At 42.7% G+C, this 13,593-nt stretch overlaps 1 protein-coding gene across 1 annotated transcript in view; it reads left to right on the top strand.

Annotated features, from left to right (window-relative positions):
* Positions 1–13,593, top strand: part of lhx4 (LIM homeobox 4) — a 73,206-nt gene that overhangs the window by 57,151 nt on the left and 2,462 nt on the right. The window contains exons 3-5 of the mRNA XM_052012228.1: positions 1,741–1,943; positions 8,802–8,959; positions 10,837–11,008. Coding sequence (XP_051868188.1) covers positions 1,741–1,943; positions 8,802–8,959; positions 10,837–11,008 — 533 coding nt within the window. The remainder of the gene's footprint in view (positions 1–1,740; positions 1,944–8,801; positions 8,960–10,836; positions 11,009–13,593) is intronic.

Here is a 13,593-nt window from a genome sequence, read left to right as displayed (position 1 = left end):
AGGAAAAATGTATTTTTAAAGCTGAAGTATTGTGATGCTTGCTGTTACATAATTCCAACTAAGTGGCACAGTGGCACAGCTAATAGATGTCCCACCTTCTAGCTCCAGCAACCCATGTTCGATTCCTACCTCAGATGCTGTCAATACGGAGTTTGCACATTCTCCCTGTGACATGTGGGTTTCCTCCAGGTGTTCCATTTTCCTCCCACCTGCCAAAAACGTCCGGGTTGGTAGGTTTATTGGTCACTGTGAGTTGCCCCTAGCAATGTCAGTGAGTGGTCAAATTTGGTGGGGGACGGTGGGTGTTGAGAGTTGATGATGGGAATGTGGGGAGAATAAAATGGGTTAGGGTAAGATCAGTACAGAAATGGATGGTTGATGGCCAGTGCAGACTTGATGGGCTGAAGGGCCTATTTCCATGTTTTATTTCTCTCCGAATCTATGACTCCATAACAAATCAACCTCGTCTTCTCGTGTAAAATGCTTTGATTGAAATCTCTTGATGATGCCAATACTTACAGTGGAATAAGGAAGGAAAAGGGTATGTGTAACACAGTTGAAATAAATAGCTTTAGAAGGCCATCAGTAAGACACGGGGGATTGTTTGTTGGGTTCACACCCATTTTACTCCTCTTGTCTTGACCAATTTTTTAAACAGGTTAAGGATGAGTTCACCAGGTGAATGCCCAAACCCCTAAGTAACTCCACAGGAACCTTCACATCTCCTTGAACTCTCAGTGCAAGTGGATAAGTCCCCAGTTCTGGGTTTCATGAGAAAGGTAGCACTTGTGATGGTGAAGCCCTCCCTCCATTCTGCACGGGGAAGACAGGCAGATGACATGATGAAGCTCTACAGCAGCCCTCAAATTCACGGCCTTCTGACACAGGCGAGACTTCTGCCCACTTAGTCACAGCTGACACAAACGCAATGCCTCTTGAGGGCAATGCAAAAATGTAGCCGGTAAATGAGCTTTGTCATTGATGATGGATTTGCTTGAATGTGGGTCTTTCAGTGAGGCTAGGAACTTGGCCCTAGAGTGCTGAAATTTATAACGTGGTACACTGTTTTTTCATTATGGATAGCCTTCTCATCAGTCAACCTTCAGCCATTCACTCAGGAATATTATAATAATCTTTCAAACTTGGAACGATGATGTGATGAGTAAACACATTTATGGATGGCGAGCAGCCAAAGACATCCAGCATTAAAAGGAGGACTGGCTTGCATTCAGTGATAGTTCTTCAAGTTCTGATGGCACCTGCTTAATTCATTCACCTGCCCCCATTAAGCTTCAGTTTTGCTGTTTGGTGTTAAATGATGTCAGCTGCGGCTTGCTACAGAGCATCCTTGCCTCCGGGTCAATGGGGTAAGGATTCGATCCCTCTCCAGACATTCGAGTCTGTAGTTTCAGCTAACATTGCACTGCCATACTGAGGAGGTGACTTAGCATGAGATCCACCCCAGCCGATTTAAAACACCTAACGTGCTATCTGGAGTGGAGCAGAGGAGCTTCCCCTTTGAACTGACATCACTATAAGACATAATGCTTCCACCGTCTATCTCCTTATTGCTTGGGAGATCCTGCTGTGTTTCTTCAGGAACTAAGAGAGTACTTAGAGAGTTTGGGGAACCACAAGCAAATCTGCCACTGTCTATCGTGAAACAAAGTTGTACTCATGTTGAGCAACCCTGTAAAGTAAATATACCTTGTCTTTCTGTTTTATTCTGATTCATTGCAGACGATTTGGGACAAAATGTGCAGCCTGTCAGCAGGGTATCCCCCCGACCCAGGTGGTGAGGAAAGCACAGGACTTTGTCTACCACCTTCACTGCTTCTCCTGCATCATGTGTAACCGGCAGCTGGCCACTGGCGATGAGTTCTATCTGATGGAAGACAGCCGGCTGGTGTGCAAGGAGGACTATGAGACGGCCAAACAGAATGGTAAGCACTTTGCTGGCAAGGTGAATTAGCTGTGAGACAAAGATTACATTGCACCTTCTTTATTCATCATGACGTACCATTCACATAGTATAATGGCTTGCTGCCTTATCAACAGAATCTTTCTACTCAAAGTCAATGTTGAGCATTGTCATCTGCACGAGTACATGTATGCACAGGTGCAATGAAAAACTTACTTGCAACAGCATCACAGGCACATAGCATCATATAAGCAGCATTCACAAGAAAAATGTAAACTAAACACAAATTATACGCAATTTTTACAAGAAAATACACAATTAGAACAAAACAAAATCAAAGTTCATTGTAGTGCAAAGTGGTCATAGTGTTGCTGTACTGCGGTAGTGATTAGGGTTGTGCAGCTTGGTTCAAGAACAGAATGGTTGAAGGGAAGTAGCTGTTCCTGAACCTGGTGGTGAGGGACTTCAGGCTTCTGTACCTCCTGCCTAATGGTAGCTGTGAGAAGATGGCATGGCCCGGATGGTAGGGATCTTTGATGATAGATGCTGTCTTCTTGAGGCAGCGCCTCCTGTAGATAGTACCGGTGGTGGGGAGGGATGTGCCTGTGATATATTGAGCTGAGTCCACTACTCTCTGCAGCTTCTTATGTTTCTATGCATTCGAACTGCTGAACCAGACCATGATCCAATCAGTCAGGATACTTTCAACAGAACATCTGTAGCAGTTTGTTAGAGTGTGAGTGACATGCCAAGCCTCCTTAACCTTTTAAGAAAGTAAAGACACTGGCGCGCCTTCCTTGTGATTGTATCTATGTGCTCTAAGATATATGAACAGATTTAAATATTTAAAAAACATTTCACATTAAAATGTTTTTCTCATGCTTTTTGAAGTTCTTTTGCCTCCCAAGCATTTACTTTAACAAGGTGTGGCATATTGTTGACCCGTACCACACCTGCTGTGATCTTCCATTGAGTATGTTCTGATCACAATTATCACTTGTGCTTATACAAATCTACAGGTTTATCTCAGTCATTCTGCACTGGAGGACTGAGAGTCTAGAACAATGGGCAAAGCATTCATAATAGAACCAGGCAGCTCAGGAATGCCCCTAAAAAGTGGCTGAAAACCTGAGGCTCTCCCCAAAAAGATGCTGAGGCTGAAGAGCAACTTAAAATTTCAGAACAGACATTACATGAGGATATAAAGAGATAGAACCAAGGTAGACGCATGGAGTTAAGATCAATCATGACCTAACTGAACAAGGAGACAAGCTCAAAGTGCTAAATGGAATATTCTGTCTCTTGGAGTCATGGAGTCATAGATGATACAGCACGGCAGCAGGCTTTTCGGCCCATTGAGTCCATGCTGACCATTAACCACACATTTACACTAATCCTATCCGAGCCCAATTTATTCTCCTACACATTCACATCAAATCTTCCAAGATTAAATCTCCAAAGAGGAAATTTAAGTGCCAATTAACCTGCCGATCTGCACATCTTTGGGGTGTCAGGGGAAACTGGAACAACCAGAGAAAACCCACATGGGACAATGTGCAAACTCCACGCAGATAACACCAGAGGTCAGGACTGAACTTGGGTTGATGGAGACATCAGCTCTGCTAGCTGCACCACCGTGCCACTCTCTTACACAGTGCTGGAGCCAATTTGGAAATTTGCAGCAGGAACTGTGCTGCTCCTTTAAGTGAACAGGACTCTGTCTAGAAGATGTTGGCTGCTTGCGCGGGGGAGGTGACAGTGGTCAGTGGAGAGGTCTGCACACAGATCACCCTGTCGTCTGGCTTTAAGGAAGGAAAGCAAAGAAAATACAAAAGCTAAGTGAAGTTCCAGGAGCATGACAAGAATGAGATGTAGATTGGTTAATTGTTCTGGTCATTTTATACATTATGCTTCTCCGGTAGCCGCCTTGTTGCTGAAATGTTCAGATCTAATGTCTTTCGCTGACCTGTAGTCCACTGATCGACTAATATTAATGAGATTAATGACAATTACTAATAACCTGCTGTGCAGATAGTTATTAATAGGTCCCCGGAGCAGGTGTTGTGCACTGAGTAATATCACAACACCAAATACAAATGTGCATTACATCACCTGAGCCAATCAATCAGATGGCGAGGATGCCACAATTTATGGTTACTGAGCAATCCTTTCTGTCAGCCCTATAATGAATTAACTCCTTCACTCTTGCAATGGAATGGCACTGAACGTTTAAACCTATGGGGGCACTGCTGGATGTCCTACTGGAGTACTACATCCACTGAGCATTTAGTTGCATTGCAATGGAAAAGTATGGGAAATGTGGGCACACACATAACTCGTCAATTTACAAAGGGGTAGAAGATCGTTGCATGAGCTGGAAACTTACTTGAAAGCCTGGAAATTTGGTATTGATATTGGTTTATTATTGTCACTTATAACGAGGTACAGTGAAAAACTTGTCTTGCATACCGTTCGTACAGGTCAATTCATTACACAGTACATTGAGGTAGGGGGTAAAAACAATAACAGAATACAGGGTAAAGTGTTGCAGCTGCAGAGAAGTGCATTGCAGGTAGACAATAAGGTGCAAGGTCAAACAAGGTAGATTGTGAGGTCAAGAGTCCATCTCATTGTATAAGGGAACCGTTCAATCGTCTTATCACCATGGGATAGAAGCTGTCCTTGAACCTGGTGGTATGAGCCCTCAGGCTTCTGTATCTTCTGACTAATGGGAGAGGAGAGAAGAAAGAATGACCTGGGTGGGTGGGGTCTTTGACCAAGGCAGAGTGTACACCTTTTTAATCTAAAGGAGTCAAAAGTAAAACTTATTTCTGTAAACACAGTTTATAGAAAGACATTTGTGTGTGTGTGTGTGTGTGTTTTGTGTGTGTTTTGAGAGAGAGAGAGACAGAGGGAGAGAATAAAATCTAACCACTCCATCACCGTGCCAAATTTTATTAGGAATTCAGCCCTAGCTCTGAAAACATTTGATTGATCCACTAATAGTTAAACTTCACTGATCAATTTAGGGATGCTTTATTGATCAGTGAATGACTTAATTTCCTTTCAGATGCAAATAGGGCACAGGACCAAGCTATCTGTATTGGTTAACAAGTGTTAGCAAATGAAAAGCATATGTAAGTTATAGAAATAACTCAGACATAGCATTGGACTGTCAAATGCCTTTAGTTACAGGCTAGTCCATTTACAATTCTTTCAGGCCACTGACAGATTAAGTGCAGACATGTCTGAAACCTAATATCAGGTGCCTGCAAATAACTGGACCATTTCCAGGAGCAGTTGCCCCATCATGAGTTCTACATTAGACTCTTGAATGTTTTCCTTGTCCTGAAATCATATCAATTGCTTAAACTGGAGGCTTAGGAAGCCATCAAGAAACACAGGAATTGTGAGACAATACAATCAAAATTCATCTAGACTGACTTCTACCATCTTTGTAGTTACGTTATACAAAAGTAATGCATTGTTAGCCAATGATAACACTCACTCTCTTGTCCACAACATACACATCTATGGAGTGAAGAAATCCCCTGAGGTAGAAAGCTTTGACAACCATAGGTCCAAAGCCACCAGTCCATCCTGAGGTTTACCATACCATTACACACTCTATCCAAATACATTAATTTCTGAAGCAAATCTCCAATTTTTCATTTTAATTCAAATTTGACTGTTTTATGGCCATATGGCCCTATGGGCATAAATATGATAAATTTTCATTAGCTCTTGTCAATACAGTTTAATTCGATGTATAGAATTGCAAATATGAATTAAACCTTCATGAAGGCAATAGTGTATTCTTCTAAAAGTTCAGCAAAGTACCTTGAGATATTATTTTGCTTTGCCAAGGTATTTTCACCTCTGCATTAACTTATTTGTTAAAAATACAATGTGGTCAGTAAGTCTATCCTGGTCTATATGTTTTCTACCAGTGTGACAGAAGTGCAACGGACTGTGATAGGGCACATTATTCCTGTCCATATCTCACACTGAACACCTAATTGTCATCACCTTACACACATAAAGTCAAATGTGTGTCATAGAAAAGACAATCTAACCCGTGGAAATTAACTTTTGAGGAGATTATGAATTGGGAATTGGCTAGGTTATAAAAAATAATGGGATAGCTTAGATAATTAGCTCCAAGGAATTGCCTTTGTTGCTCTCAGTTACAAAGCGGAGGGTAGCCAGTACTACAGGGCATTAAACCTAAAGTGCATCAGTGCTTGGAAAGGCGAGTATCAAAGAGAGAAAGGAAAGAATATTTGGATACAATCCTTCCAACATAGAGGATAACTGGAATAGAGACTAACTTCAACCCCAATGTTTCTTAATGATGCTTTTATTTTTGCAGCTTTATCCTCAATACATCCATAGATAGATGGCAGGTTCCATTAGTAAGCAGAGCTTATTTTGAATCAGTCTCTGTTTCTTCAGCCCCTGCCACAAATGGGTTGGCAGACCCAGGTTTAACATTGACCTCTAGCACTGGAGCATTTGCCACATACAGTACCTTTGCCATAAAACTTTGATAAACAATAACATACAGCTAGACTTACTGACATACATAAGGTTCCTCTCCTACTTTGAATGTCGTGCACCAAGCTCTTCAGTGAAGTATCTGAAAATGTGTGTTTGAGGCTTGTGGCAGTGTTAGACTGTGAGGTGTGGAACAGAACATTTGAATGTCAGAAGTCCTAAGTGTTAAGTGAGTGAAAAATAGTTTGTTGAGTTGAGGTGTGCCAGTAGGTGGTATATGGCATCTAAAAATGTGATCTCTGACATTGACCACGTGTGTGAGGTCACAAATTCCTTGCGGTAGTGTATCCGTTCCAAGGGACTTGGCATTGACTGCTGCTGTTATCTCCTCATGAGCCTGTGTCTGGAGGACTTCTTGGCATATATAAGGTACCTCGCTTTTCCTCTCCTACTTTGAATGTCATGCACCAAGCTCTCCAGTGAAGTATCTGAAAATGTAACAGCCTGCCCTGCCCCAATATATGCCTTTCTTCAGTGTTTCCTCAGTCATATTCACTTGCTGTGTGACTGCCAACCACAGGTACCTCACTGTTATGTTTGCACAAGTCAGCAGTCCAGATGAAGAGTCTCAACCCGAAATGTCGACTATCCATTTCCCTATCTAGATGCTGCTTGACCTGCTGAATTATTCCATCTCTATGTGTGTTGCTTAAACAGTGCAGGCTGTCTATAACTAGCTGAGTGATAATGGCCTCTTGGTGACGCAGCCAGCCAGCCAAGAAATGGGAGCACTGACTAGACATGGATATAATTTAAATTTCCGCAGGGATCTGTTATGGGATCCCTGCTTTTTGTAATTTTTATAAATGACTTGGATGAAGTGGAAGGGTGGGTTGGTATGTTTGCAGATGATACGAAGGTTGGTGGTGTAGTAGATAGTGCAGAAGGTTGTTGTAGATTGCAATGGGATATAGACAGGATGTAGAGCTGGGCAGGGAAGTGGCAGATGGAGTTCAACCCGGAGAAGTGTGAAGTGATACACTTTGGAAGATCAAACTTGAAGGCAGAGCACATGGTTAATGGCAGGATTCTTAACAGTGCAGAGGAACAAAGAGATCCTGGGGTCCAAGTATATAGATCCCTCAAAGTTGTCACGCAAGTTGATAGGGTGATTAAGAAGGCGTATAGTGTACTGGCCTTCATTAGCCGGGGGATTGAGTTCAAGAGCCGAGAGGTAATGTTGCAGCTCTATAAGACTCTGGTTCGACCACACTTGGAGTATTGTGTTCAGTTCTGGTCACCACATTATAGGAAGTATGTGGAAAATTTGGAGAGGGTGCAGAGGAGCTTTACAAGGATACTGCCTGGATTGGAGAACATATCTTAAGAGGAGAGGTTGAGTGAGTTAGGGCTTTTCTCTTTGGAGCAATGGAGGATGAGAGGCAACTTGATAGAGGTATGTAAGATTATGAGAGGCATAGACAGAACAGACAGCCAACATCTTTTCCCCAGGGCGGTAATGGCCAATACTAGAGGTCACCCATTTAAGGTGCATGGAGGAAAGTTCAGGGGAGATGTCAAAGGTAGGTTTTTTTACACAGAGAGTGGTGGGTGCCTGGAATGCACTGCTGGGGATGGTGGTAGGGGCCAATATGATAAGGTCATTTAAGATACTCCTAAATAAGCACATGGACAAAGAAAAATAGAGGGTTATGGGAGGTGAAGTAGAGAGGGGGATAGGTTGAATGGGGATAAAGTTTATATAGGTCGGCACATCATTGTGGCCAAAGGGCCCGTACTGTGCTGTACTGTTCTATGTTCTATGTTCTAAATGAGAAGGCAACTCAAAGTTTTGTGTGCTGCCTACAATGGGTGCAAGTTATCAGTGTATTTTAAACCTAATGTCAGTTTTCAGGGACCATCAAAGGTAACTCCCACCCACCCCATGGACTGAGTTAGGTTGCAGTTGTTATACTTTTCCAAGAAAGTGGTTGGCGATAACTATATACTGACACAGCACTTACATTAAATATATTGTAATATAAAGCATTTACTTTGGTTAGGCACAGTAGTGTAGCTGTTAGCGTAACGCTTTACAGTGCCAGCGACCTGGGTTCAATTCCTGCCACTGCCTGTCAGGAGTTTGTATGTTCTCCCCGTGTCTGCGTGGGTTTCCTCCGGGTGCTCCGGTTTCCTCAGGTTAGGAGCTGTGGGCATGCTATGTTGGCGCCAGAAGCATGGTGACACTTGCGGGCTGCCCCCAGAACACTACGCAAAAGATGCATTTCACTGAGTGTTCCGATGAACATGTGACTGATAAAGATATCTTATCTATTAGTGCTTGTAATTTTAAGATCTGCTCTGAAGTTGTTGTCTAACACAGATGCTGATGCAGAGGCTGGAGCAAAGAGACCACGGACTACAATTACAGCCAAGCAATTGGAAACATTGAAAAATGCATACAAAACCTCTCCAAAGCCAGCTCGCCATGTGAGGGAACAGCTCTCCTCAGAGACGGGACTTGACATGAGGGTTGTGCAGGTAAAAAGAGAAGCCACTTTTCTGGGCAGGCCTCTTACTTAGTTTTGCTTGACCATTGTTCTCACTTTTGGAGAGTACATTAGGATGACACATTCTAAAGTCGGATGGGTGGTGGTTCCATTCATCAAATTGTCATGTATTTTTCTATTACATGGAGGGCTCAGGATAAAATTTGTAAGGTTTCAAGGAGCTACAAACAGAATTGATCCCTGACACACATGGGAATAGACAACTCTGAGTGATCTCAGGGTAAGTTCTGTTCAAAATCACTGAGATTTAATGAGAACTACACATGTGAATAACATTTAAAATTAAAGGACAACTTGCAAGGGAACTGCAGACAGGGCACCTTCCAGTGATTGCTGCACTCAGAGTCAGAGTTAGAATGATGTACATGTGTTTCAAAGTTCTTATAGTTAAGGGTTAATTCTGTGTAGGCCATTACTGCACAGTAGTCATATTATGTAAGACATCATGGGCAGATGGAACTAACTCGCTGGGCAACACAGTCGGCATGGACGAGTTGGGCCGAAGGGCCTGTTTTCATGCTGTATGGCTCTATTACTCTATTACTATTATTACTTTATTACCAATAATTTACATTAGTACATTATTACTCACTAGTGGGCGAAGCAGCTTGTTTGCAAAAGCAATGATCAGTGATGTCACAATGTTGGCAAGTGATGAGGTCATTATGGTGACATAAAGGCAGCACTGTGACTGAATAATGTCAAATGGTGAATCAGTTAACCCTTTCACTCCCATAAAACTTGGAAACTTCAAGGCAGAATGGGATAATGGTGCAGGCCACTGAAAAATGTTGCTACATTTGTACTTTCTGAACTACTTAAAACAATGAAAGTTGCAATTATGGAAACAAGATCATTGAAAAATATCTGCTAAGCTATTGCATCCAGTCTCATAAAACTTGACTATATAAAAGGTCAATTATGTTTATCAACCCCCCCTCCCACCCCACCCACCATACCAGGAAGAAGGGAACAATGTTGCAGCCCTGTGCTAATACAATAGGAAGGGAGAACAAATTAGGAGTTAGAGGACCAGGTGCTGTCTTGCTGAGGAACCAGTCCCTGGTTAGTGAAGTTCTAGAAGGAAAGATGATCTCCTGAGCTCCCACAGTGCTACTTTGAAGCAGCAATGCCTTGTGTCTTTTAGATTAACCATTTTGAAGGCCAGGGTGGTACAAGGTAAGAAAAACCTGAAAACCCGGATTTTACCACTTGTTTGAGGTGAAGCACCTAATGGCTAGCTGGGAAGCGGTGAAGCTCTTTGAATCAACAAATATCCGACGTCTGAATTGACAATTAAACCTTAGACTCCAACCAAGGTCCATATCCTGCCCCAATCCTAAACTGCAGATGCTGGAAATCTGCAATAAAAATTGTGAATAAACACTCAGCAGGTCAAGCAGCATCTGTGGAGAGAGAAACGATTAACACCACATCTGAGACCCATCGCCAGAACTTGGAAGGAAAGCAAACAATTTAGTTTTCAGTAACAGAGAAGGTTGGAGAGGGATGGGGGATAGGGTGATAGGGTGAGACTAAATGACTTTGTGTGGCAGATAAATAACTCCTCATTATCACCTACAGTGTTGATGGAAAATAGGGATGTTCATGATTATTAATGTGGTATATTTTATATTTGATCAATCATTAAATTTGAATGCATTCATGATTTTTGATGTGGTACATCTGATATTTGACTGATCATAAATGCATTCAATAGTTTATACAAGAAAGTCTATTTATAGATTTGACATACATGGACCACATTACCTTATTAATATAACACTAGCATTTGCCAGCTAGTATTGAACAGGTATTTACAGATGGAAATCCTCAAATTTCTTTCAGGTTTGGTTCCAAAACAGAAGAGCTAAGGAGAAGCGCTTGAAGAAGGATGCCGGCAGACACCGATGGGGACAGTACTACAAGAATGTGAAGAGAAGTCGTGGTGGGACAAAGAGTGGGAAAGAGAGCTCAGTGGAGGATGGGGGCCTCAGTGACAGTGAGCTGAGTTTCAGAGGTGAGTAAGCCTAAACATGGTCGGCGTAGTATAATAGTTTGATAACCATTTGGGGAACCTACCACACTAACCTTCAGGAAAGAGCAGCAGATGTTTAATTGGACATCAGAGATATTCCTTGCGGTTTCTACTAATCATGACATTAAGGCTTTTGCAGACAATGGAAGAATTGGTGCGATGAGATCCCTGCCACTACAAGAAGTACCATTGAGAAGACTGTAGGTGTTCCCAAGTCGTGCTTTGGGTGGCTGGAAAAATCTGTGGAAGCCATGTAATCCAGCCCGGGCAACATTTCAGGCACTAGCTGTCCATCTTCTTAATACCCAAAGTCTTTCTACTGCCTCCAAATCGAGTGTGATGGTTTGAGCTCTCTTTAGCTGGATGGCCGTAGCTGTAATAAGTTTCAAGGAACTCAACCCGAGCTGGGGAGAAACAGTTTATTTCATCACCATATCCAATACTTGTTTATTCTTTCCAGTATCTGGTGAATTGGCTACAGTGGATGCACTGTAGTATCTCGCCAATTCTCCCTGAACAGCATCTCCCAAATTAGTCAGCACCGCAAACTGGAAGCACAGATTTACAACAGCATATTATCTCCCACGAATTTACAACACTCTTCAGTATACTTTAAAATGTAGCAGAAATTGACCAAATAATTGACCTAGCTAACAAATTGGTTAAGCACCAGGAGATGGACAGGAATATAACCCCACTGTTTAAGAAAGGGAAGAGAAAGAATAAAGGGAACTGTAGACCATTAGCTTGCCATTAGTAGTAGGGAACGTGCTGGACTCCATTATTATGGAAGTAGTACCAGACCACAGAAAATAACAATAGGATTGGGCAGAGACATCAAGGATTTATGAAATGTTTGGCGAATTTATTGGAATTTTTTGAACTTGTGACTAGCAGATTTGATCATGGCAAACCAGTTAATGAGGTGCTGTCGGATTCATGCCTTTGATAAGGTGCCACAGAGTATGTTATTAAAAAAATTTAGAGCACTTGTAATAAATTAGAGCAGGTAATATACTCATGTGGAATGCTGATTGGTTAACAGACAGAAACCAAAATAGTAGGAATAAATGAGCAACGCACAAAGGTGCTGGAGGACCTCAATGAGTCAGTCAGCATCTATGGAGGGAAATGGACAGTTGTTGGTCCTGGTTGAGACCCTTCAATTGGAGTGGAAAGATGGAAAATATAGCTAGCATAAAAAGATAGAGGGAAGGGGTGGAGCAAGGGCTGGCAGGTGATAGGTAGACCCAAGTGAGTGGGATGACAGGAAGATGAGGGATGGAGGAGATCCCTCATCTGGATCCACCTATCACCTACCAGCTCTTGCTCCACCCCTTCCCTCTACCTTTTCATACTAGCTACATCCTCTACCTTTCCAGTCCAGATGAAGGGTCTCGACCCGAAACGACTTGTCCATTTCCCTCCATAGGTGCTGCCTGACTTGCTGAGTTCCTCCAGCGCCTTTGTGTGTTGCTGCAGATTTCCATCACTTTCAGACTCTTCTGCCTCCAGCAGGAATAAATGGGTCAATTTCAGGTTGGGAAGCTACTACTAGGGCGGTACTTCAGATGAGTTCTGGAGCCCCAACTGCTCACAGTCTACATCAATGATTTGGGTGAGGGGATCAGGGGTAATATATTCTAATTTACTGATGATACAAAAGAAGGAGGCAGTGTGAGCTGTGAGGTGGATGCAGAGAGGCTTCAGGAGATAGAGACAGGTTAAGTGAACGCATATGGACATGTGGAAGGACAAGAAGATGAGGTATGCTTTGAATGGTGAGTGATTGAAAGTTGTTGCTGTTCAGAGGGACCTGAGCAACCTTGTACACAAATTACTGAAAAATAATGTACAGGTTCATCAAGATAAAAAACAAGACGATGCTGAAGGAACTCAGCAGTCCAGGCAGCATCTGTGGAGAAAAGCAGGTGGTCAACGTTTCATGTCAGGACCCTTCTTCAGGACTGAAGATAGGAAAAGGGAAGCCCAATATATAGGAGGGAAAAGCAGAGCAGTGATAGGTGGACAGAAGAGGGGAGGTGGGGTGGGCACAAGGTGGTGGTAGGTAGATGCAGGTAAGGGATAGTGATAGGCAAATGCGGGAGAGGAGAGGAGAGCAGATCCACTGGGGGATGGGTCAAAGGTAAGGAGGGAGATGAAGAAAAGGGGTAGAAAAGGGGTAGAACAGGTTCATCAAGGAAGGTAAACAGTATGTTGGCTTTTATTACAACATGATTTGAGTGCAGTGGAGAGGGGTTTTGCTCCAGTTATATGGATCCCTGATGAGATTGCATCTTTAATATTGTGTCCAGTTCTGGTATCCTTAACTAAGAAGTGATAAGACGGAATGCAGTGAAAATTTCTTCACCCAGAAAGTGGTGAATCTTTGGAATTCTCGATCCAGCAGGGATGTGGGGCTCAGTTGCTGAGTATATTCAAGGATGCATGGATTTTAAGGTACTATGGGAATTAAGAGATGTGGGCAGTGCAGGAAAGTGGCAGAAAGTATCAGCAACAATCTTATTGAATGGCAGAGCAAACACAAGGGGTTGAATAGAGGCACA

The sequence above is a fragment of the Pristis pectinata genome, chromosome 3 (assembly GCF_009764475.1).
Source record: "Pristis pectinata isolate sPriPec2 chromosome 3, sPriPec2.1.pri, whole genome shotgun sequence".
Taxonomy (NCBI): domain Eukaryota; kingdom Metazoa; phylum Chordata; class Chondrichthyes; order Rhinopristiformes; family Pristidae; genus Pristis; species Pristis pectinata.
Note: the sequence above shows the minus strand (reverse complement) of the source record. Positions and strands in the feature narration are given on the sequence as shown.